The sequence below is a fragment of the Hemitrygon akajei genome, unplaced genomic scaffold, assembly GCF_048418815.1.
Source record: "Hemitrygon akajei unplaced genomic scaffold, sHemAka1.3 Scf000099, whole genome shotgun sequence".
Classification (NCBI taxonomy): Eukaryota; Metazoa; Chordata; class Chondrichthyes; order Myliobatiformes; family Dasyatidae; genus Hemitrygon; species Hemitrygon akajei.
In genome coordinates, this window is record NW_027331985.1 from 2,157,867 (window position 1) to 2,183,181 (window position 25,315).

Sequence of the window (25,315 nt, forward strand, 5' to 3'; positions counted from 1 at the left end):
CATCTGTGTTGGCAGTCCAGTCTAGCTTCTCGTCTAACTGTACTCCCAGATACTTGTAGGTCTTATTGGAAGTTCTAAGAGTAATAGCAAGGGGTTCTAAAGTCAAGTTAAATAATAAAGGGCTAAGAGGACATTTCTGCGAGTACCCCTGTATAATCTAATGTAAGGAGCTTTTTGATTGTTAGTTATAACCGTAGCCACAGGGGCTTGATAGATCAATTAGATCCAGGAAATAAATCTCGGACCAAGATTATATCTCTCCAAAACCTCAAATAAGTAAGACTGCTCCACTCTATCAAAAGCTTTCTCTGCATCAAGAGAAACAACACATTCAGATTCACATTTAATTGACCAGCCAATAATATGCCTGGCCTGTCCTCATGTATGTAAAATTGACTTATTGATTTAAGAAGTTGCTGCTCAATGGTAAAAGTCAAAAGCAAATCATGCTGTATTCGGAGTTCCACCCTTTCCTTATAGAGATCTTCACTAGGCATTATTGAATAACATTTGTCTATTTCCTTAATCCTATTAGTAATCACTATTAGTGATAACCGCCTTGGTTTTCCTTCTTAAACCTACTGAGTATGAAATTAACTGTCCCCGAAGAAAAGATTTCATCGTGTCCCAAATAACCAAATTTGACATACCCTCAGTTGCATTTAATTAAAAAATAGAGAAATTTGCTCTTTCATAAAACTTACAAAGTCTGAATCTTGCAGCAATGTAGCAATAAATCTCCACTGAGATATCTTCAGTATATTATCAGAGAAATTCAAAGTTAATTTCATGATGCATGATCCAACAACGCAATGACATCATGCGCACAATCAGCAACAGGGAGCACCAATCGTGTGTCCAGCAAAAAAAATAATCAATTATTGGGTATTAATGGTATACATGTGAAAAAAAAGAAAAATGTCTATCATTAGGATACATAAATCTCCAATATCAACCAGACCGTATTCTAATAAAAAATAATTAATACAATTCGCAGCTTTATTAGGAAGCGACGGATTGAGACAGCAGTTAAATGCACCGCCCATAATCAGCTTATATTCATTTAAATTCGGCAGCACAGACAATAGCTTCTTTAAAAAGTCAGAGCTATCTATATTAGGTGCATAAACACACAACAAAGCCACCTTTTGACCACATAACAGATCAGTAACTATTAAATATTTTCCAATTATATCAGTAACTGTGTCAAGATGTACAAAAGGGATTTTAGAATTAATCAAAAAGTAGATACCCCTCTTATTTTATTTACTGATAAAGACTGAAATAAGGGCCCCTCCAAAATTAAAGAAAAAAACGGTTTTCATCCTGCCTATGGATGTGAGTATCCTGCGCAAAAATAATATCCACTTGAGGTGTTTTTAATTTCTTAAAAATCTTTCTGCGCTTAATAGGTTGGTTCATACCATTCAGATTCCAAGATACTATATTAATTTTATGAAGATCCATTTTAAGATACATTCTCGTCAAGGTATCACACCACTTCTGCGTTTTCTTCTCAATCTGTGACTGAAATACCGTTTCAATTACTCCTCTGTTTCCAGCTAAATGTCTTTCAGTTTGTTTCCACTGTGTGAAGCATTCCCGATTATTCTTGGTATTTTCATGAATACTAATCCTTTCAGGTGCTTTCCACTGATTGAATCCACTTTCCTGCTCCAATGCGGATTGATGGTCTGAACTGGAATAGAGAAGACAGCAGATACAAAATGCAGACTTTTTAGAAGGGGAATAGACCAGCCATGAACGAGTCACTTCCTCAGCACGACCATTTCCAAATTTCCTCTTGAACCAAGTTTAGTTCATTGAGTGGTTCTTTGTTGGTAGGAAAGGCCCCTCACTGTTCTAGAAATACTTCGAATGCAGCTTTGTTATTCCTGTTCTCAAAGCGACAGGCACAATTGCTTTTCAAGTGTCCTTGTAGACCTTCAGAAGTTCAATGCCATGCTGTTCAATCACTTCTGATATGACAGTTCGAAGTTCTTTGACACCATCCAGTTCACGAGGTTTTGTGTCGTTATGTTCAATCTCGTCAGGTAAAATCTCGCCAATAAACTCAACATCACCACCACCACCATCGTCTTCCCCTCCTGTCATGTCCACGTTCTCGGTGGCAGCCTTACTCCTAATCTCGTCAAACTCGGATTAATTTAACTTGAGTTCCTCCTCGGCTTGTGACGCATTTGTACTTGATCCGCCTTCGGATTCTAACAAACTTGTAGCAGGTGCGGGCGACTACTTGTTCCGGGCTTTTCAAAGAAGGGCATGAGGAACTTGTTCCACTTCTTGGCTTCCTCCGCCTCCAATTTTCGTCTCTTCCGTCCATCAGCTCCACTTTCCTTCTTCTTCGTGAAGAAACGTTTCATGGTCTTCTTACACAATTCTCTGAAATAAGGCCATCCTAGTGGTTCTCACCGATGATAATCAAAGACAGATCATACATCTGAAGAAAATTCTTTTTTCAGTATCCAAGGATGGCTTGTCTGACTTTAATAGAAACTGCTCAGTGGCGCCCCCTTCAAGTGGCACGCAGTGAACGTGCCATACCTGCTATATCTTACAAACGCCACTGCCCCGGGCTCTTCCTTGTGGAGCTTTCGAACCCGAACATATGGCCGATGCACCGCCGCTGGACAGGGGGCGGAAATACGTCACTACGGGACCTCTTCCAACCTTACAGTGCGCGAGATTGGAGCCACTTCCGTTAGAACTCCTGGGAATTACAACTGGCGCTCGGCTATTAAAGGTGAGGGCGGGCTTTAAGGGGAGGGCTGGGAATCGGCCTAAATGTTCCCATCCCTGGACGTTCACACTCAGATGTTCCCACGATCACTGTCAGACTGGGTCTGGATTCCTGCAGAGATCTCAGTGCCTTCATCCCGGTCTCACTGAACTGATTACCCACGAGGCTGAAATAGATGGAAGAATAAAGATGAAATAAACAGATTACACAACAGTGTCACTAACAGGGGACTGGGGTCAATGTTTCAACAACACTCACAGACAAATATCACCAGAAAACCCACGAACCTGCTGATATTTTGTCACATTGAGCATAAACACAAACACTCACTCGATCCACTCCAGACACGGGAGGGCCAGTATGAGGCGGCGGAGAGCGGGGACAGATCGGTCTGTGAGCGAGTTTGCTACCAGGTTCAGCACCATCAGTGATGGGTTTGTACTGAGAGCGGAGATGAGATCCTCGGCACCAGAATCTGTGAGACCGACATCGTAAAGCCTGGAAATGAGAGAGTGAGGATGAAGGAAACAGCGAGACTGGAGACAGTACAAATTCCCAGAGTTTATCAGTAACACAATTACTGATCACATTAATGTTCAGTGTCAGACACCCAGTGACTGTAAACACAATCTCCCACAGTCTGGTACTTACCCCAGTTTCTGTATTTTACACTCCGGGTTCCTCAGAGCCGCAGACACCAGTTTCACTCCTGAATCTCCCAGTTTATTATCACTCAGGTTCAGCACCGTCAGTGATGGTTTTGTACTGAGAGCGGAGACAAGATCCTCGACACCAGAATCTGTGAGACCGACTTTGTTCAGCCTGGAGATGAGAGAGAGTGAGGGTGAAGGACACAGAGAGACAGGAGACGGTACAAATCCCCAGTGTTTATCAGTAACACAATTACTGATCACATTAATATTCAGTGTCGGACACTCAATGACTTTAAACACAATCTCCCACAGTCTGGTACTTACCACCGTTTCTGTTCATTACACTCCGAATTCCTCAGAGCCGCAGGCTGAAATTTCCCTTTTGAATCTCCTAGTTCATTATCACTCAGGTGCAGCTCCATCAGTGATTCTTTTGCAAGGATATTTGAAAAGAGATCCTCCTCACTAGAATCTGTAAGACTGTCCTCATTCAGCCTAGAGATCAGAGGGAGTGGAGGTGAAGGACACAGAGAGGCAGGAGACCGTACAAATCCTCATTGAACCATAGAACACTACAGCACAGTACAGGCCCTTCAGCCCTCCATGTTGTGCGGACCAATATAATTCTTTAAAAAAGTACTAAACCCATACTACCCCATAAACCTCCATTTTTGTTTCATTCATATGCCTGTCTAAGAGTCTCTTAAGTACCCCTAATATTTTTAACCTCCCCCACCATCCCTGGCAAGTCATTCCAGGCACTCACAACCCTCTGTCTAAAAAACTTACCCCTGATCTCTCCCCTAAACTTCCCTCCCTTAATTTTGTACATACGCCCTCTGGTGTTTGCTATTGGTGTCCTGGGAAACAGGTACATGTATGTCCACCCGATCTATGCCTCTCATAATCTTGTAGAACTTTATCAAGGCCCCTCCCATTCTTCTACACTCCAAAGAGAAAAGTCCCAGCTCTGCTAACCTTGCTTCATGCAACTTGTTCTCCAAACCAGGCAACTTCCTGGTAAATCTCCTCTGCACCCTCTCCATAGCTTCCACACCCTTCCTATAATGAGGTGATCAGAATTGAACACAATAAGTGCGGTCTCACCAGAGATTTGTAGAGTTACAAAATGACCTCTCTACTCCCTGTTAATGAAGCCTAGCATACCATTGGCCTTCTTAATATCAACCTGCGCAGCGACCTTGAGGGATGTATGGACTTCATCCACACTCCGAAGTAAATGACCATTAATCCTGTATTCAGTCTTCTGGTTTGTCTTTCTAAAATGCATCACCTCACACTTATGCAGATTGAACTCCATCTGCCATTTTTCTGCCCAACTCTGCAGCCTGTCTATATCCTCTTGTAACCTTCGACAACCTACAGCTCCATCCACATCTCCTCCAATCTTCCTGTCATCGCAAACTTACTCACTCATCCTTCCGCCTCTACATCAAGGTCATTTATAAAAATCACAAATAGCAGGGGTCCCAGGACAGATCCCCGCGGCACTCCACTAGTCACCGACCTCAAGGCACAATACTTTCTTCCCACAACTACCCTCTGCTTTTTTTCCTTTAAGCCAATTTTTTATCCAAACAGCCAGGCTTCCAATTATCCCATGCCTCATGACTTTCTGGATGAGTCTCTCTTGAGGGGCCTTGTCAAATGCCTGGCTGAAGTCCATGTAGACCACAACCACTGCCCTACCCTCATCAATTTCTTTTGTTACCTCTTCAAAAAACTCAATCAAGCTCGTGAGGCACGATCTTCCCTTCACAAAGCCATATTGGCTATCCATGAGTAGATTGTACTTCTCCAAATGCTCGTAGATCCTATCCTTAAGAATCCTTTCCAGTAGTTTGCAGACCACCGACGTAAGACTCACCGGTCTATAGTTCCCAGGTTAATCCCTATTACCTTTTTATAACAAGGGAACTACATTTGCCATTCTCCAGTCCTCTGGCACTTCCCCTGCAGCCAAAGAGGATTCAAAGATTATAGCTAATGCTCCTGCAATCTCTTCTTTCAATTACCACAACAACCTGGGGTGTATCGTATCCAGCCCTGGGGATTTCTCGGTCTTGATGTTATCCAACACTTCTTCTTCCTTAATCTCCACATTGTCCAGCACACAGACCCGTCTACTTCGACCTCATCCTGATGAGGGTATTTTCACTTGTGAACACTCAAGCAAAGAATTCATTTAGGACTTCCCCATCCTCCTCCGCCTCCAGGCACATGTTGTCCTCTTTTTCCTTTAGTGATCCCACTTTCGTTCTCGTCATCCCCCTGTTTTTCACATACGCATATTCTCCTTAATTCTGCATGACAAGGCCTTCTCATGGCCCCTTCGAGCTCTCCTAAGTCATTTCTCTAGCTCCTTCCTGGCTACCCTATATTTTTCATGAGCCTCTCCTACTTCTTGCTTCTTATATCTAACATATACCTAATTTTTCCACTTTACCAGTGGCCTCACGTGTTTCGTCAGCCACGGTAACCTTTTCTTACCATTTTTAGGTCCCAGTGTTTATCAGTAACACAATTACTAATCGCATTAATATTCAGTGTCAGACACCCAGTGACTGTAAACACAATCTCCCACAGTCTGGTACTCACCACAGTTTCTGTATTTTACACTCCGGGTTCCTCAGAACCGCAGACACCAGTTTCACTCCTGAATCTCCCAGTTCATTATCACTCAAGTGCCGCTCCATCAGTAATTCGTTTGCAAGGGTATTGGAAAAGAGATCCTCCTCACTAGAATCTGTGAGACTGTCCTCACTCAGCCTGGAGATGAGAGTGAGCGGAGGTGAAGGACACAGAGAGACAGGAGACGGTACAAATCCCCAGTGTTTATCAGTAACACAATTACTGATCACATTAATGTTCAGTGTCAGACACCCAGTGACTGTAAACACAATCTCCCACAGTCTGGTTCTTACCACAGTTTCTGTATTTTACACTCCGGGTCCCTCAGAGCCGCAGACACCAGTTTCACTCCTGAATCACCAAGTTTATTAGAACCCAGGTTCAGCTCCGTCAGTGATCGGATTGTACTGAGAGCAGAGGCGAGATCCGCGGCACCAGAATCTGTGAGACCGACATCCCACAGCCTAGAGATGACAGAGAGTGAGGGTGAAGGAAACAGAGAGACAGGAGACGGTAGAAATCCCCAGTGTTTATCAGTAACACAATTACTGATCACATTAATGTTCAGCGTCAGACACCCAGTGACTGTAAACACAATCTCCCACAGTCTGGTACTTACTCCGATGTGTCAGATTCATCCTCCAGGTTTCCTTCTGAATTTCGCACTTTCTTCCACCCAAGTCTAAACAGAAACAGACAAATTGATGAACGAAGTGATTCAAACCGTGGGTCTGGAGGAATTTTTTCTCACTCGGATATTTCACGACACATTAAACCCTTCAGTAAATCACTCATTGGAGTTGCCATCACTGTCAATGTCCCTCACTGACCAGCTCCAGGGTATTCACCGAATGTCAGTAATTTCGTCTGTCGATGTGACCCTGCAAACTCCACATATTCTGTCTCATTCCCAAATGGTTAGAAAAGTGTTTCTGACATGAAAAACTCGAATGGCAGGGTCCCACAGTGAGGAAGATTTGTAAATGGGAAAGTGTCGATAGGCGAAGGTGGAAAAGGGAATGGAATGGGACTACAGAAAGGGGAATGGGAGGATATCGATGGGAAAATGTGATCCCAGATGACGTAAGGATGCGGAAAGAGATTGCACAAGAAGCGTGTTTCTGAACTGAGGTCCACATTCGGGAGAGGAGATGCGCCCATGGGTTCTGGATATCTGGTGGTGAGCACTGATGGTGATAGTCACACACGGGGAAGGGCAGTGGAGGACAATCTCACAATGGTATTTCATTCCTACACACTTGGACTGTCTGATGACGGTCTCTTGGCCCTCACCGGGAAGAGGGTGTGAATCTCTGACCCATCTGTTGTCAGAGTCGGTCTGGGTGTCAGTAACTGTGAGAAGGAACATTGTCAATGGACGTGTTACAGGCAGCGAGAAACACGGTCATTCCTGTGATTTACTACCATTAAACCAATGGCCATTGTCCACTGATCTGATGAAGTCTCCAACATCCCTTCACAAGGAACTACAGAACCCTCCCGTCCTTCGGGATTTACTGACCGATCCCCTGGGCATTTGTCACAATTCTTCACAATCTGATTTACTACAGTTTTACCCAAATTCCTTTACAGTGAAACAACACAATGGAACAGTTTCACAGTTCAGAGTGAAAGATAAATCAAGTTACCTCAACTCCTGGCACTTGTGCAACACGGGTCCCAGCCGCTGGATTCCTTCACACTGAATGTTGCAGCTCACCAGGTCGAGGTGTTTTATTGTATCACAGAGTCCGATGACATGAGACAGGACCGCGCAGTCAATCGGGGTCAGAGTCATTCCACTGAATGAAAGTTTTTCCACTGATCCCAGTGCGGCCTGAGCCAGTCCACGATTCTGAGACTCAAACAGGTAGTGCAATGTGTTCAGGAAGCTTCTTTTTCCAGAATCACTCCATGTGTTTCCACTCTGGCGTTTAACCTCCTCCTTCACCCAGTCAATCACCCGGCAGGTTGTTTCATGAGGAAATGGACCCAGAAACTCCTCCAGGCCCCGAGCTGTCATTGGGTTGGAGAGACCAGCAAAAAAACGTAGAAATACCTCAAATCGCCCATCTTTCGTGTTGTGGGCTTCAGTGAGGAATTTCAGGATATCCCAAGGATGTAGATTCAGGAATTGTGCGACTGCAGCTACAAACTCTTGGATGGTGAGGTGTGGGAATGTGTACACCACGCTCTGGGCAGAATCCTCTCTCTCAAAAAGCTCCATCAGGAACCCGGACAGGAACTGGGAAGGCTGCAGATTGTACTTGATCAAATCTCCAACAGTAAACACAATATTAATCTCGGACACTCCTCTGAAGGCCATCTGACCAACTCTGAGTAACACATCACGGGGGCTCTCAATCTCACGGCCGTGGTTTTTCAGGATGTTGTAAATATAGTAGGAGTACAGTTGGGTGATGGTCTTGGGAACTCGCTGTGGGTCCCTGACTCTTTGTGTGAAGAAGGGGCCCAGTGCCAGAGCGAGTATCCAGCAGTAGGAGGGGTTGTAGCTCATGGTGTACAAGATCTCGTTCTCCTTCACATGTTTGAAAACAGCTTCTGCCACCGTCTGATTTTCAAAATGTCTGATGAAATATTCCTTCCGTTCCTCACCAACAAATCCCAGTATTTCAGCCCAGATACCGATCTTCGCCTTTTCCAATAAACGTAACGCAGTGGGGCGGGTGGTCACCAGCACTGAACACCCTGGGAGCAGCTTGTGCTGGATTAAACTGTGCACAATGTCAGACACCTTGCACTTGAATTCAGGATCAGTGCATGTGGACCGAGTGATTCGGTCTGCAAAATCAATTTTGTCATTGAATTCATCCAAACCATCGAATATAAACAGCAATCGCTCTGGGTTCTTCCAGACCTCTTTCAGGATATTCCCAAAGTAAGGATATTGATCCAAAATCAGTTCCTTCAGGTTTATTCGACAGTTAATACTGTTTAAATCGCGGAATTTGAAACTGAAGACAAACTGGAACTGTTGGTATATTTTCCCCGTGGCCCAGTCATAAACAATCTTTTGTACCATTGTTGTTTTGCCAATTCCTGGGACTCCGGCTACTGCTGCCGACCTCCCAGATTTGGATATTCTCCGGGAAAAGCTGCTCTGGAACAACTGATCAGTCCGGATTTTTTCCAGCTCTCCGCGGAGATGTGTCTTTCTCCGCTCCTCATGGACTCTGCCTCTTGCCAGCAGCTCATGTTCCACCAGTCTCCGATCTCGAACAGTAGAAATGACCGTGAGCTCAGCGTATCGATCAGCCAGCTGGAAAACCTTCTCCTTCTCCCTCATCAGGATCGTGTTCACTCTCAGTGTTTCAGTTTGTGCCCGCAGAGTCTCCTTGTGCTTCTGTTGAACATCTTCCATGGGAACAGAGAACATGGTCAAAATGTTAAATAGCTCATCTGACAAAGAATATTATAACTGCATTTCAACATTCAGTGTTTGAGATTACATGAATTAATTCAATGCTTCCATGGATATTAGGACAGAAAGTAAAATTCTGTTCACAGACACCGGAACTGACAGTGATGTTTGTCCCAGAAAATGTCCAGTCCTCATGTTCTGGTTCAAATGAGTTGTGAAGGTGAGCTTTCCCCTGATATCCTATTCCAATCCTGACTGCACTCCCGTTACAACAACATTTCACTGTATTTAAAGCATTGTTTGCATCATTAACAGACGATATTAATGTTGAGCTGGTGTGGACATATGGACAGCAGAACACTGCATTTTGGCAAAGCTGCACACTGGGGAGTCACAGGTGTCCACTGCTCTTGCATCAAAACAGGAGCAGAATATGCGGGAAATACTCAAGTCGGGCAGTATCTGTGGGGAGAGTCACAGTGAAGTTTCGGATCGATAACCCATCGGAACTACAAGAATGAAAATGGGTAGTTTTCAGTCTCAGTGATGGAGGAGCGGAGGAAAGATGGAAAGGAATCTCCGTGACTGGCAGAGACCATAAGCGTCTCAGTGGTGTACATCGTGTGTGTGGAGAGGGTGGTGAAGTCTTGGCAACTGCTACTGATCAGTCTGGCAGGTGGAGTGTGGGGCACTGTATTATGATGTCTCAGCCTATCAGAGTCGACCATGGATGTTGCGTCCCAGCTGACTAGATACGCAAGCCAGGACACTCTTCCATTGGTTAACATACTCCTTATGATAGTGACTTCATTTTTATGGATTCTGCTTTCATTTCCGTTCAGTGATGTGTACCCCTTGTCAGAATTGCATATGCTTGTATGCAGTGCTGAATCCTCCTTGCGTAGATGAAAATATATCCTTAGAGATAATTGTGGATTTCACGGAAGGCAAGATGAGGGAAAACAACACACCAGTCATCACATAGGGATCTGATGTGGAAAGAGTGAGCAATTTCAAACTCCTGGCTGTCAATGTCTCCGAGTATCTAACCTGGACCCAATATATCGATGCAGTTACAAAGAAGGCACAACAGTGGCTATATTTCATCAGGAGTTTCCAACATCACTCGAATATTTCCACAGGTGTAAATGGGGAGCATTGTAACTGGCTGCATCACTGTCTGGTTCATTGGGACTACTGTACAGGATCGGAGTAAGGCTCACTCTCAACGATTCAGGAACAACTTCTCCTCTGCCACCCATTTTCTGAATGGACAGTGAACCCATCGATAGTGACTCACTAATCTCTTTTTTATGTTTATTTCTACACAACTTATTTAATTTGATATTTTATAGTATCACCCAGACATCCATAGCTATACATATTTATATATATATATGGTTTCCTTGGAAATTAGTTCCATTATTTAAATTAATTATTTCAGCTTTACTAATGCAAGAACAACTAATTTTCAATCATCCCTGTATAGCTGTGTCAAAGTATACTTCATGTAGTATTATTTTTTTTCTGATTAGATACCTGATTTTTGTCCATTTCAGTAAATAAGAAAACTGGTTTAAAACTGGACTAAACCTTAGTGGGCTTAGTGAGTCGCTCTGGAAAATGCCTCCATTTATTGTAATAACAATGCTTGTTCCTCTGTGGTTGTTCCTCAGGATATATAACAGGATACCAACGTTTTTTTTTTCTTTCCCAGATATATAAAGACTTTTTAAAAAAGTGAGCGCTTAGATATCTGACTGCTGAAAAATGAAGTTGTAGATTTAGTAATTGGTGAAAAGGAAATGGCAGACAAACTCTGTGGAAGTCACTAGCAGAATTACAAAATTTAAAGAGCATCCGCGGACAGAATTGAGAGCAGCTGCTATTATGAAGCAGAAGGTGCTTCGGAATCTGAAATGTCTGAAGATAGAAAAGTCACCTGGACTGGGTCATACAGTATATCAGGAGCCTGCCTGGGGTGTGTGGGCATTCCCGGAGCAGTAGAACCTGGAGTGAAGGCTTTACCATAACCAACAGCTGGATTAATAGAAAAATACATTGTAGAATATTCAAGCTGCAACGAGAGATTTTCTGAATTGTAACCTGAACCAGAGATCAGCGAATGATTAATAGTGAATTTTAATTCCCAGGTTCTACTAAGTCACAGTCAAACATTTGAGATCTGATTTGAACTGTGCATTTCATCACTCACCTATCAGATGAGAGGGTAACTCAGAAAACCCTTGGGCGATGTTCATGTATTCCTGTGGATCAGGACCTGTTTAAATCAAACACAAAGTCCATGAAAACAGAACTAAAATAATTAAAACTGTTTATTTCAATGTGCCTTTGTGTTCAGTGTGTGTTTTTAACATACCGAGCTCCTGTATTTCCCTGAGTATTCTGTCCAACTTCGGTAACTCAGTCCTCCACATCACAAAGGATTCCCACATCGCCCTCCTGGCCCGGGAGCCTTTGCCCATCACCAAACTGAGGAAGAGTGTGGAACTCTCTGCCCGGTTTCCCTTCTCTGTCAGTTCAGTGACTTTCTACAAAAGGAAACAATGAATTTATTGTGGAGCAGACAGACAGAAATGGAGAATGTGCAGGAAAATATCTGTTCATGGCCCCAGTAGCTTCAGAACAGATGCAGTCACTGGGCTGCTGCCTCATCCTCCCTGGGTTCAGTCATTAACAGAGAAACAGTAACTGAAGGAAATTCTAAATCAATAATGTGTAAGAATAAGGATTTACTGACATCCTGCAGTATATTCAATGTGAATAACTTACTTGTCCATCAATGTGCAACATTACATCAGAAAGTTGTGATTACAAGAACAGAGGAGAGGGGAAAGCGAGAGAGCAAAAAATTGTATGGTGGGCATCACTGAATCGTGGCTAAAAGAAGATCATATTTGGGTGCTTACATCCGAGGATAAATATTTAATCGAAAGGATAGGCAGGTTGCTGAAAGGTTTGGGTTGACTTTGTTCTGATAGAAAAATAAAAGTCCTTATAAACAGGTGATATTGGATTGGACGATATAGATGTTAAGAAACTGCATGACCATTAAAAAAATGACCATGATGGAACAGTAACCAGGATGTGGGCTACAAATTCTAGTGAGAGAGAGAAGAGGCATGTAAAGACGTCAATGTTAAACTAGTCATGGGGAATTTCAATATGCGGGGAGCTTTGGAAAATCAGGTCAGTGCTGAATCCCAAGTGAGGGACTTTATAGAATGCCTATGAGATGGCTTTTGAGAGAAGCCTATGGTTGAGCCCACTATAGGACAGGCAGATCTGGATTCGGTGTTGTGTATTGCACCAGAGTTGATTGGGGAGCTTCAGCTAAATAAACCCTTAAGAGGCAGTGATCATAAAATAGCAGAACTCACACTACAATTTGAGAGGGAGAAGGTAAAGGTTAGATGTATCCGTGTTACAGTGGAATAAAGAAATTACAGAGGCATGAGAGAGGAGCTCGGCAAAAATAAATTGAAAGAGGACACTAGCAGAGGCAAAGGCAAAGCAGGAATAGATGAAGATTCAGGGAGCGATTCGGAAGGCGCAGGTAGAGGTAGATAATCCCAAAGATGAAGAATTATACCAGAGGGAGGATGATCAACCGTGGCTGACGAGGAAGTCAATGCAGCACAAAAGCAAAAGAGAGGGCATAGAATATAGAAAAAATATAGAGGAAAGCTGGAGGACTGGGAAGCATTTACAAACCAACAGGAAACATCTAAAAAGCCATAAGTAGAGAGAATATGAAATATGAAGTTAGGATAGATAATAATGTAAGATGGCTTACCAAAAGGTTTATCTGATATATGTGATCTTTTAGGACAGCCTATTGATTTTTGGGGTCATAAGCTATCAGTTTTGTGCGTGATAGTCAATGTTCAACTAATCTTAAAGTTTATTCCAGGACGTTACTGGGAAAGTTGATGAATCGAAGGAAGTGGGTGCTGTCTCTATGGACTTTAGCACGGCATTTGACAAGGTACTGCATAGGAAAGTTCAGTTGCTCAGCATTAAACGTAAAATGGTAAATTGGATTTGACATTGGCTTTTTGGAAGGAGACAGAGAGCGGTTATAAATGGTTGAATCTCTGACTGGGAGTTTGTAACTCGTGCGGTGCCACAGGGATCGGTACTGTGTCCGTTGTTATTTGTCATCTATATCAACGATCTGGATGAAAATGTGGTTAATTGGATCAGCAAAATTGCAGATGACACCAAGAGTGGGAACATATAGTGGAGAGTGAGGGACACTATCAAAGCTTGCAGGGGTGTCCAGACCAGCTAAGATATGGGCTGGAAAATGACCGAAGCAATTTATTGCAGACAAGGGCGACGTGTTGCACTTAGGAAGGGTCGATTTATACAGTGACCAGTAGGACACTGAGGAGTGTGGTAGAACAAAGTGATCTGGGAATACAGGTCCATAATTCATTAAAAGTGGCAGGAAACGTAGATAGATCGGAAATAATGTATTTGGCACGCTAGCCTTCATACATGAAAATATCGAGTACAGAAAATGGGATATGATGTTGAGCGTGTTTTAGACGTTGGTGAGTCCTAGTTTTGAGTATTGTGTGCAGTTCCGGTCACGTAATTATAGGGTGGATGTAAAGAAGTTTGAAAGAGTACCAAGAATATTTACTCTTACAGTGACTTTGCCAGCACTGGAGGACCTGAGTTATAAGAAAAGATTGAACAGGTTAGGGCTTTGTGCCTTGGAACGCAAAGGATTAAAGAGTATTTCATAAAGGTACACAAAATAACGAGGGTTTTGATAGGGTAAATGCAAACAGGCATTTTGCACCGCGGTTCAAAGTTACTACAACAAGAGGTCATCAGTTAAGGATGAAAGGTGAAAAATTCAAGGGGCAGATGATGGAAAACATCTTCACTCAGAGGGTGGTGAGAGTGTGGAACGAGCGAGCAGTGCAAGTGGTACAACTGGTTAAGAGAAGTCTGGATAGATACATGAATGATAAGGGTACAGAGCGCCATGGCCCGGTCAATGGGAATAGGCGGTTTAAGTAGTCCGGTATGGAATAGATGGGCCAAAGGGCCTGTTACAGTGCTGTACTTTTCTATCACTATGCCAAGTCGGCCACTCATTTTTCAGGAGCTCAGATGGAGACCAGATCACCTGTGGTTAGCAGGTTACCTTCCCTCAAGTACGGCAGTGAAGCCAGTTGGGCCAATTTACAATCTGACAGTTAATTAATACTGAATTAATGACATGAGGTGAATCCTGTTTAGATGCAAAATTTAATTTAAACTGAGTGCCTGTTCAACAGTCCAGATATGCAGACACTGCACTTATATCACACTGATAAATACAGCAGGTGTGAGAGGAAAAGGTGACGCTGAACCTGCAGTTCCCAGTGCTCCCCACCTTAACAGCTGAAACCAGATCTGCTGGAGCTAATTAGAGATCAAAGTCTTCATTGCCATGTCAAACTCCTAGAACATGCAGGAGATTAATATTGATCACTATTCCCTCTGATACCAGCAGTTCAGTGACAATACACTAAATACACTCACCTCATTTTCTTCTCTACTGAAATGTCCCTCCTTTGTCAACATCCAACCGAGTCTTTCAACCTTTTCTTCAATCGCTTGTTCCAGTCTGTCCCTGTAGAACTTTGTCAGTTGGTACAGTCGATACTCCTCCCCCTGTGCCAGGAGGTCAGAGATTGTAAACTCTGGCTCTGCGAATATAAAAAGAGAATGTAGACACGAACTCAAATATCGCTTGTCTCCACCGCTGTCACCCAACTCAACAAACAAATCAACTCTTGAACCTCAGTGTTCACCTGCTTTCAGTCACTAAAGTTAATATATTCCCAATCACCAACACTCGATTTAAAACCGGCCCAACAATGTTCTGGGCGTTAAGTTACCAGAAGGACCGCATATAATGCAAATCAGTCCATCCTCCAACTCACCCACTCAACTATTTCAGTTTACGATGAGCAATAAATGTTGGGACTGCCAATGATAGTCAATTCCCAGAGATACTCTCTCCATCCAGGTGAATAAATTTCCATTAATTCACATCCTGGAAATACTCTCCTCATCTGGACAGCTGCATTTCCTCCAATACACATCCTGGAAATCATCAGAGCAGGTAGCACATTTCCTATAGTGTGGTAACTGTGCCCACACCCACACATTTCCCCTCTGCTCTGACCAACCCTCCAGCAAGGCCTCACATTTACCCTCCTCCCTGTTACATTCTGCGAACACATCACACTCATATTTCACTCACCTGCTCCTTGTTGTGGACTTGACAATTCCGTGTTTAATGAGCTTCCGAGCTGACCGACAATCGCCTCACTTGTGCTGGTTCCAGGGTCCTGATCAGTGACGTCACTGTCTCTAGGCTGAACTTGTTCCTCCGGACCGCATTCCATTGACACATTGCTCTCAATCTGACCCTGCTTCGGTTCCTTGCTTCCCGTGTCCCGATCATCTTTCCTCGATGATCTGCTTGGTAAAATTCTCTTGAGTATTTTCTGTACCCTATTTAATTTCCCACCTGAAGTAAATGATGAATTTCAGGTTATACCAGTGATTTAGAGCTGAGCAGAACTGATTGAGATTGGGTGGGTGCAATGGATCAGAGACTCTATCTGACCAGATTTGGAGCGGGACTGTGCTGCTGAATGTGAATCGTACTTCCTGCCAGGTGACCATCCCAATGAGCCAGTGAGTGGACTCATCCATTCCCAGAAAATGAACAGGATAGACACTGTAATAGTGACGTGTCAGACGATGTCAAGTCCAATTGGTCACAGAGTGACCATTGCCTTGAGACGCACATCGTCCGGTCCCCTGGGTCACAGACTGACCATTACCTTGAGATCTATGCTGTCCAGTCCCCTGGTTCCCATCTTATCCCCCACCTGATGATCGTCATGTAACAACTATGCAAGTCATTGGCAAAGTCTCGTTTAGAGAGCTTTGTGTGTAGTTGCAGTTGCTAATCTACAGGATGGAGGTGATTAAACTGGAAAGAGTGTAGAGGAGAATAACCAGGATGTCAGTACGTCACTGGACTAGGGTATTGGGTTTCCTGTTAGGACAGTTTGTCCTGGAGCATGGGAGTTTGAAGGGTGACCTTCCACACATACAAACGATAATCAGGAGCGTAGATAGGTAGATGTCAGAGTCTTTTCCCCGGGGTAGGGGAGTCTGAGACGTGAGGGAAGAAATTTAAAAGGGTGTGAAGGAGCATTTTTTCACGTGGTGGGTGATGGGTAGAAATTACATGCAAATCAGAGGAGGTTGCAAACACAAATAAAATTACAAAGTTGAGAAGTGGGCAGGAAAAAGCTTAGAAAAAGTTGACAAAGGAAATTTGTGAAAAGTTGAGGAAAATGGGACAAGCACATAGACATTTAGATCAGCATGAATTAGATGGGTCGAAGGATCTGTGTCCAGGCTGTAATCTCTGTTTTATTCCACCTGGAATCACAGAGTTGAGCACCATAACAGTGCCTACTGGGGATAGAGACACTTGGTCAATGGTTATATCGGGTTCCCATCAGAGATCCTGGGAATTTTAAATCCAGGTAGCAAATCAATAGGGAAATATGGAGAGCCCTCATTTACCATTTGTTCACAGACCAGACATGGATTCGGGTACTAAAACACCCAAGCAAACTGCACATTTATCTACAATGAGCTGTCTTCTGATCCTCAACCATTCCCAACTCCGGGAATATTCTTAGCTCAGCTACAGAAAACAGATTTCGGAAAATCCCCTCATCTTTGCGCAGCAGCCGAGAAAACCAGCAGGGAGTTGATAGCTGCCTTCGAAATCCAGAAATGCTCGTTTATCACACAATCTCTGAATTCCTGGAAATGCTCCTACCATCTGGTTCTGAATTTTATAAATGAAAGTTTGGAGATATCTTACACATCAGGGCTTGTCTAGAGGTGAAGCAGAAACTGACCCTTGACGCTTACACAACCCACAAGCCTGCTATTGCATTCCTGTGTTTCACTCACAGCCACCTGATCCAGGTGTCCCTATTCCTTTCACTCAGGTGAAGCTTTGCATTGTGGGTGGAGTGATTCGAGGATTACCGGTGTCAGGTCCGTGCGCTGGAACTGTTGGATTGAATGATTACTCAAGGCTGCTTTGCCAGTGGGATCAATGTGTTATGTACCCCTAGGGTTCATATTTTCTGTGGACAATCACTTTAAAATGTCGGGAGAATGAGACTGGCTTTTGTATGAGCTGTTACAGAGAGAGAGGGAGGCGTCCAGCGCAATGAGAGAGAGAGAGAGAGAGAGAGAGAGAGAGAGAGAGAGAGAGAGAGAGAGAGAGAGAGAGAGAGAGAGAGAGAGAGAGAGAGAGAGAGAGAGAGAGAGAGAGAGAGAGAGAGAGAGAGAGAGAGAGAGAGAGAGAGCTCGCAGAAGATTGATCTTATGGTTTCTCGGCAGTTTCTTTACACTTCCACAAGAACACTTGCTTGCTTGTGCGTTCTTACACACAGAGAGAGAAGGGCAGTGCAGTTTGATGGACAGCTGGTTCAGCATGCTGAACATAAATAGCAGGTCAGCTGCTGGACCCAGACACTCAGGGTTTTGGGCACTGGATGAGCTTGTTGTGCCCACGGGAAGGTGGGTTTTTGGAGGTTCGATCAGGGAATCGATCGGCGGCTGTCACAGTGCAGAAAAAGTGTGACCGGTGGGGAGTTATTTGTGTGTCCAACCCTGGCCTGGTTTGATAACTTTACCACAGAAGAACGGAGATTTTTGTTTGTGGTTACATTCGGTAATTTTAAAGGAAGAGAAGAGGGGAGAGGAAGGTTTGAAACAGAAGAAACCTAGTGACAAAGAGGTCACTGTTTGGACTCTCTCCTCTGAAGCCCGTAAGGGTGAGTTTGAGTTCCATTCAAATACGAAGGTGTGACTGTCACGTAGTTAATCCACAGGAGTTGGTTCTCTGATGAGGGAGAAACCTTTGTGATTACCACTTGTGTGTTACCCTTGTTTGGGTGTGGTTGTTCACTGAAGAAAGGCACCCCTGTGGCAAATCACTGTAGGAGTGATTTCGTATGTCTTGGAACAGGGTAAGTGGCTATCACAGTTGTGTGTTTGAGGTAACCTTGTGTGGAAACTACCTGTGTGTGATAATCCTGGCCTGGGTTGGTAGTTTTACCATTTGAAGATGGTACCTCAATGGTAAGCTACTGTTGGCGATAATCCATCCGTCGATTCTGTTCGAGTATCCTGTGGCCACCACTTTGGGATGACCCGTAGCTGAATTTGGGTGTGGTACCACTTGTGTGGAAAGGATATTCGTTGAAGATCACTGTCGGTGATACTTCGTGTGTGAAGTGGAACAACTTCGGAGATAAAACCTACCGCTGCTGTTATTTTGGAATATCGACATAATTGCCTTCTCACAATATACGCCTTTGCATTACAAATCTCTCTCTCTCTTTCCAACAACAGCAACTTCGTGCATTGAACTGACCTTTCTTACACATCATCGTAAGACTGTTGAAAGAGCCTAATTTTGTTTCATATTTCATATAATTATATATATATAATTTTAACCTGTTTGATATAATTGCATTTATAGCACTGTATTGCGTAATTTACTAATAAACACTATTAGTTTAGCAATGCCAGACTCCAGTGCATTCTCCATTTCTGCTGGTTCTTTAACCCGGTCTCGGAGTACGTGACAAATGACACTGCTAGATGAAAATTTTCTGTGCCCAGTTAACATGTGTATAACTTTTCTTCATCTGTGCTAGTGTGCGCCCACAGGGCCGAAGTTTAATAATAAAGATCCTAGTGATCATACCTGTAGCCATTCTGATTCGGCCTGATGATTGTTGATTGTCGTCGTTTCGTTTACACTTTGATCCCGTTTCGGAGCAGTTCCACCTGCTGGTGATGCCCTGAATTACACAACAAGCGGACAGTGAGTCAGAGTGAGTACGATTACTTTGTAAATATGACAGTATCTCCAGCCCCTGTATCAGAGCAGCAACTGGCTTAGGGACAAAGCATTCCCTGTTAATTTCAACTCCCACACCACGTCTTTATATCTGTCCAGTACATCTACTGATAGATTTACAGAGCAACAGAGCACAGATACAGACCTTTCAGCCCAACGAGACAATGCTGACCACAGTGCTCACCGAGATGGCCCCAATTTCCTGTGATGGGCCAATTTCCCCCCCCCCCCCCCCCCGGCCTCTTCACTCCATCTACACATCCCTACTGATTCTTGAACTATATAATAGTGCCTGCCCCATCCACTTCCTCTGGCACTTCCCTCCACAAAATCACCAGCCTCTGCATGGAAATGTTACTGCTCGCGTTGGTTTTGCAATCCCAGTGATCATACCTTTGTCCATTCTGTATCTGACTGACGATGGTTGATTGCCGTCGTCTTGTTTATACTTTGGTCCCGGAGCAGGAAAGTTCCACCTACTGGTGATACCCTGAATTACAAACAAGCAGACAGTGAGTCAGAGAGAGTACGATTACAGTATTTGCAAATAACAGTATCGCCATCCACTGTATCAGAGCATCCGTTGGCTTAGGGACAAAACATTCCCTGTTAACATGAACTCCCACACCATGTCTGTAATCCTGTCCAGTGCATCTACTGATAGAGTTACAGAGCAACAGAGCACAGATAGAGACCTTTCAGCCCAATGAGACAATGCTGACTACAGTGCTCACCGAGATGGTCCCAATTTCCTGTGATGGGCCCATTTCCCTACTGGCCTCTTCACTCCATCTACACATCCCAACTGCTTCTGGAATTATACAATTGGGTCTGCCTCATCGACTTCCTCTGGCAATTCCCTCCACATAATCACCACCTCTACGTGAAACCGTTGTTGCTCGCGTTGGTTTTTCAATCTATTTACCACACCTCTGCCCATTTAGATCCCCAATAAGCTACCATAATCTTCACCGTGAACACCATCCACTAATTTTGTGTCATCTGTGAACTTACTGGTCAAGCCTTGTACATTCACATCCAAATGTTTGTAGGATAGTAGCTGTTCTGGAACCTGGCGTTGCGTGTCCTCAGGCACCTGTAATTTCTACCTGATGGCAGCAGCGAGAAAAGTGCATTGCATGGGCGGTGAGGATCTTTCATGATGGATGCTGCTTTTCTACGGCAACATTTCATGTAGATAAACTCAATATTTGGGAGACCTTTACCCGTGAGATACTGGACCATATCCAGTACATTTTGAAGGATTTTCTTCTCAAAAGCATTGGTGTTCCCCGACCAGTCCGTAATGCAGCCAATCAGCAGACTTTACACCACACATCTACAGCGGTTTGCCAACGTTTTTGATGACATACCGAATCTCCACATACTCCTGAGGAAGGAGAGGCACTGTCGTACTGTCTTCGCAATTATATTTATATGAAAGGTCCAGGACAGGACCTCTGAGAGTGAGACCCAAGAATTTAACGTTACTGACCCCCTCCAACTCTGATTCTCCAATGAGTACTGGCTCAAGGACCGCGGGCTTCCCTCTCCTGAATTCTACAATCAGTTTTTTGGTCGTATTGATATTGAGTGAGAGGTTGTTGCTATTACACCACTCAGCCAAGTTTTCAGTCTCCCTCCTGTATCCTGTTCGCCACCACTTTTGATAGAGTCCACAACAGAGGTATCATCAGCAAACTTATATATGGTGGTGGAGCTGTACTTAGCCGCACAGACACAGGTGTAAAGCGAGGAGAGCAGGGGGCTAAGTACACTTCCCTGTGGTGCTCCTGTGCTGATGGAGATTGTGGAGGAGATGTTTTTGCCAATCTGAACTGAGTGAGGTCTACAAGTGAGGAAATCCAGGATCCAATTGCACAAGGATGTATTGAGGTCAGGTCTTGGAGATTGCTGAATAGTTTTGCGGGGATGGTGTTTTTAAAGGTACTCTGATAATTTTTACTTTGAACTTACTCAACTTCCCTAATGAGGCAAATGACATCGAGCTGCAGCTCCAGTTCCTTAACTCATTCTCTGCGGAGTTGCTGTTTGGTGCACCTGGTGCAGATGTGGTTATCTGGGAGGCTGGAGATCTCCCAGAATTTCAGTAATTTCTCTTTTTTTATTTTAAACAATTCACAAACATCAACTGATTTCACAATGCTTGTGATGTCCTGAACAGATTTTGCTGAAATGCAATGCCCATATTCACTAGTTTTCTCTTCATTCCGATACATCAATGTTCACAACATCCATCCCCAATACCTCCGCACCTCACTGTCAATCTGTTACATCTCCTGCTGAGGTCACTTGTCTCTTCACTGAGGGGCAGTGATCAGAGACTTAAAGAAAAAAACAGGCAGCTCTCCTTCTTGGGCTGTTACTGAACAGTGGCTCACCAAAGATAACCGAAAAAGCAAATAACAAAGCTTTACATCATGTACTGTGAGTTTAATTATGAGCAAGAGTAATGCGGCAACATTCTATAATAGTGAAATTGAAGCTGTATTGGCTCCTGTTACCCTGCGTCATGCTGCATTTAATTCAGCCTGTGCAGGTGATGTTCCCCCAGTTCACTGCCCCAGAGGCGAGGGTCCTCTCCCAATCCCGACCCCGCAGACAAACCCAACACAGAATGGAAAGGAAACTGCCGCCCATCCAGGAACAGTGAGCATGCGCAATGACTGTTGCACCATCAGTGCGGGGCTGAAATGAAACCTACAGATGCTGCAGATCTGCGGTAAAATGAGAGGGGGACACAGGGTCCTGTGACTGGTGGAGTGTCTCCCGTGACAATAAACCGGATCCTTATTTTAATTATGTGGAAATATCAGATAGACTGGAAATTCGGGAGGGAGGTTTAATTGAAGTGTGCACATGTTTGAGTAGCTCAGAAAATAGAAAAGACTAAATTCTCACACAAATGGGTAATATACCCGGAAACACTGGCTGCATTTTGGCCGGTTGGAAGAGTGGAATGGAGTCAGGGGAAATATATTCCCTACCTGCAACGGAAGGTCGTGACAGATGTAGATCTCACTGCCTTGTCCAAACGGGCGAAAGATGTGTGTGGTCCCAGCATCACAGCCTCATCCCCACCCCTCCCGAGGAGCAGAATAACAGGAGCTGAGCGTTAGCTCATCCAAGGCGGTTTGGGGTGCAGGTCCCACAACCCGGACTGACCCCGGCAGGTTCCGTCCAGGAAGCGGGGCGAAGGCCGCCAGTTCGTTTGAGATAACGGGTCTCACTGCCCAGCATCAGACCTCCTCACTCGGGACTGGTCTCAATACTCACCGATGGGAAAGTTATGTCTTCACCCCGCAGTCAGTGATCCATCCCCCTGCTCCCCGCCCAAGGGACTTTTTCCGACCCCGAAACCTATTCAACAAAGAATGGAATGGAAAACACCGCCCATCCGGGAATGCGAGCATGCGCATTATGATCAATGCGTCATCAGAGGGGAGGACTGTCCAGGGTGATCAGCTTTGGGATGGAGTGGCTGCATCCAGTGCAGAGTCTTGTTGTTTAGGATTTTCATAAACAGCAGTTTTATTGATGTTAGCTGGAATTGGCAGCAGGGAAACCACATATTGCATCAGGTAACAGAACACCTCCCGTACACAGTCTTGTCTCCTGGGAAACTAAACACTTTCACAATGTCGACCTTAGGTATCCCTTCCTCTAAAAGCGACTGAATCATGCAGATCGCTGATCACTGAGAGCAATTATGGTTTGATGGCCATTAAAGTTCGCCCTGGGTGGTTTGGATGGAGTTGATGTGGAGTTCGGGGTGTCACAGTGAAAGAACCGGACAGCCAAACGCTCTGACCTAGTGACCTCCAGCCAGGGATGGTGCCGCGGTGAACCTCCTGCAAAGCGCAGGCGCGGTGCCGACTCCAGCTGACGCCGGCGGGACTCCTGTACGAGCGGCGGTGAGGAAGGGGCTGATCTCGGCTTTGAGTAAATAGAGGGTGAGTTGCGGTGGGAAATGTCCGGTTTCGAGCTCTTCCCAACAGCCAGAGGCTCCGGGCTCTCCAGTCTTTCAGTCCCGGTTTTGCGCCTGAGCCGGGATTGTGGGATCAGTTAGATGCGGGTCCCCTTGCTGGGAGGGTGGACCTGCGTGAAGAGGTTCTGTCTGTGTGTGCGGATGTGGGCTGAATGCTGGGAAGGATTTGGAGCGATTGGCACAGTAGAGGGAGGGTGGGATATTGAGCGTTATCGGACGCAGTTTTTGGACGTAGAGGATGGACATGGGGCAAATTAAGTGGTAAACTAGGGAGGATCTGATCCATTGGATCTGACAGGATATGTCAGGAAGCAACAATTTTCTCTTCATATTAATTAATTACTGTCTAATGTTGCTGTTAACATTGTGTTTGTTACAGAGTCCCAGAACCTACAAAGTCTCAGTCTACAGATCTCTGGTGAGGCCGCACTTAGAGTATTGTGTTCAATTCTGGTCACCTCATTATAGGAAGGATGTGGAATCTATGGAGAGGGTGCAGAGGAGATTTACCAGGATGTTGCCTGGATTGGAGAACATGTCATATTAAGCAACGTTAGCAGAGCTGGGACTTTTCTCTTTGGAGCGTAGAAGAATGAGAGGGGACTTGATAGAGGTCTACAAGATTATGAGAGGCATAGATAGGGTGGATAGTCAGTACCTGTTTCCCAGGGCACCAATAGCAAATACCAGAGGGCATAGGTACAAAATTAAGGGAGGGAAGTTTAGGGGGGACATCAGGGGTAAGTTTTTTACACAGAGGGTTGTGAGTGCCTGGAATGACTTGCCAGGGATGGTGGTGGAGGCTAAAACATTCGGGGTAATTAAGATCCTCTTGGACAGGCACATGGATGAAAGAAAAATGGAGAGTTATGGGTTAGTGTGGGTTTAGTACTTTTTTTAATGATTATATGGGTCGGCACAACATAGAGGGCTGAAGTGCCTGTACTGTGCCGTACTGTTCTATGGTTCTAACCTAGACAGCCATCACCGACATGGGCTGCGAGTACAGATTGGGAATGGAGAAGGGGTGTCAGTGACCTCTGCATAAGAGAAGGACATGGGTTCGTACAGCCTCCTGTGAGATATAAATGTTCTCACAGTGGGATCAGAACTGGTGGCATATCTGGAGTTAAGAAAATGGGATATTGCACAACACAATCATCACATGTCCTACCGGCTAACAGGAATAAAATGCTTTTAATATAAAATTGAAAGTAAAGTGCTGGAAACGGTACATCAGATTGGATCTGAGGAAAGAGAAACTGTGGAAGACCCGGTGTCAGAACTGGACTGTCCAAGATGCTGCCCGATCTGCTGAATGCTCTCAGCGTTTTCTCTTTTTACTTGAAATGTTGCGCAACTATTGACTGATTACAAGATGTTTGTGATGGCCTGAACGAAGCTGCAAAACTTTAATGCCCACATTCATTAGTTTTGCCTTCATTTCAACACAGGGGTAATACAGTCGATGCATTCAGTGCTCACAACATCCTCCGCATCCCACTATAAATTTGTTTCCTAACAAAGATTAACACAGTGGACATTTGGTAACATTGAAACTAAAATCAGAATGGCTGTCATTAACCTACCAAGTACTGTATTGAATAAATCCTCTCGTAATCCAGGTAACAAACACCGATTTCAGAAATTACTCAGTAAGGCAAAATACTTCACAATGAAGACATCGACAGAAGAGCGATTGCTGGTATAATCATTGTTGTGATACAGGCTGGACAGATATTGAACAAGACATTTGATATATATCATTGAGTTGGTGGGATACAGACTGGACAGAGGTTGAACAAGATGGTTGATATATATCATTGAGGTGGTGGGATACAGACTGGACAGA

General features: G+C 44.3%; 2 protein-coding genes across 2 annotated transcripts in view; both read right to left on the minus strand.

Annotated features, from left to right (window-relative positions):
• The window catches only part of LOC140723045 (uncharacterized), a 283,480-nt gene that overhangs the window by 185,788 nt on the left and 72,377 nt on the right, over nucleotides 1-25,315 (minus strand). The window lies entirely within an intron of this gene.
• Nucleotides 79-15,240, minus strand: LOC140723070 (NACHT, LRR and PYD domains-containing protein 3-like). Its single transcript, XM_073037692.1, has 10 exons — nucleotides 15,014-15,240; nucleotides 11,829-12,000; nucleotides 11,664-11,729; nucleotides 7,716-9,441; nucleotides 6,686-6,748; nucleotides 6,034-6,204; nucleotides 3,739-3,909; nucleotides 3,413-3,583; nucleotides 3,092-3,259; nucleotides 79-2,927 (listed from the first exon to the last, which is right to left on the minus strand). The coding sequence occupies exons 1-10, from the start codon at nucleotides 15,053-15,055 to the stop codon at nucleotides 2,759-2,761; spliced, it is 2,919 nt and encodes a 972-aa protein (XP_072893793.1). The 5' UTR covers nucleotides 15,056-15,240; the 3' UTR covers nucleotides 79-2,758.

Excerpts from the sequence above, each read along its gene's own strand:
- LOC140723070 (XM_073037692.1), bottom strand. The coding sequence starts at position 15,055 with ATGTTGACAAAGGAGGGACATTTCAGTAGAGAAGAAAATGAG. Across the intron at positions 6,205-6,685 it reads GATGAATCTGACACATCGGA|GCTGAGTGAGGACAGTCTCA; the intron begins GTAAGTACCAGA and ends TCTCATCTCCAG. Across the intron at positions 3,584-3,738 it reads TGTAATGAACAGAAACGGTG|GCTGAACAAAGTCGGTCTCA; the intron begins GTAAGTACCAGA and ends TCTCATCTCCAG.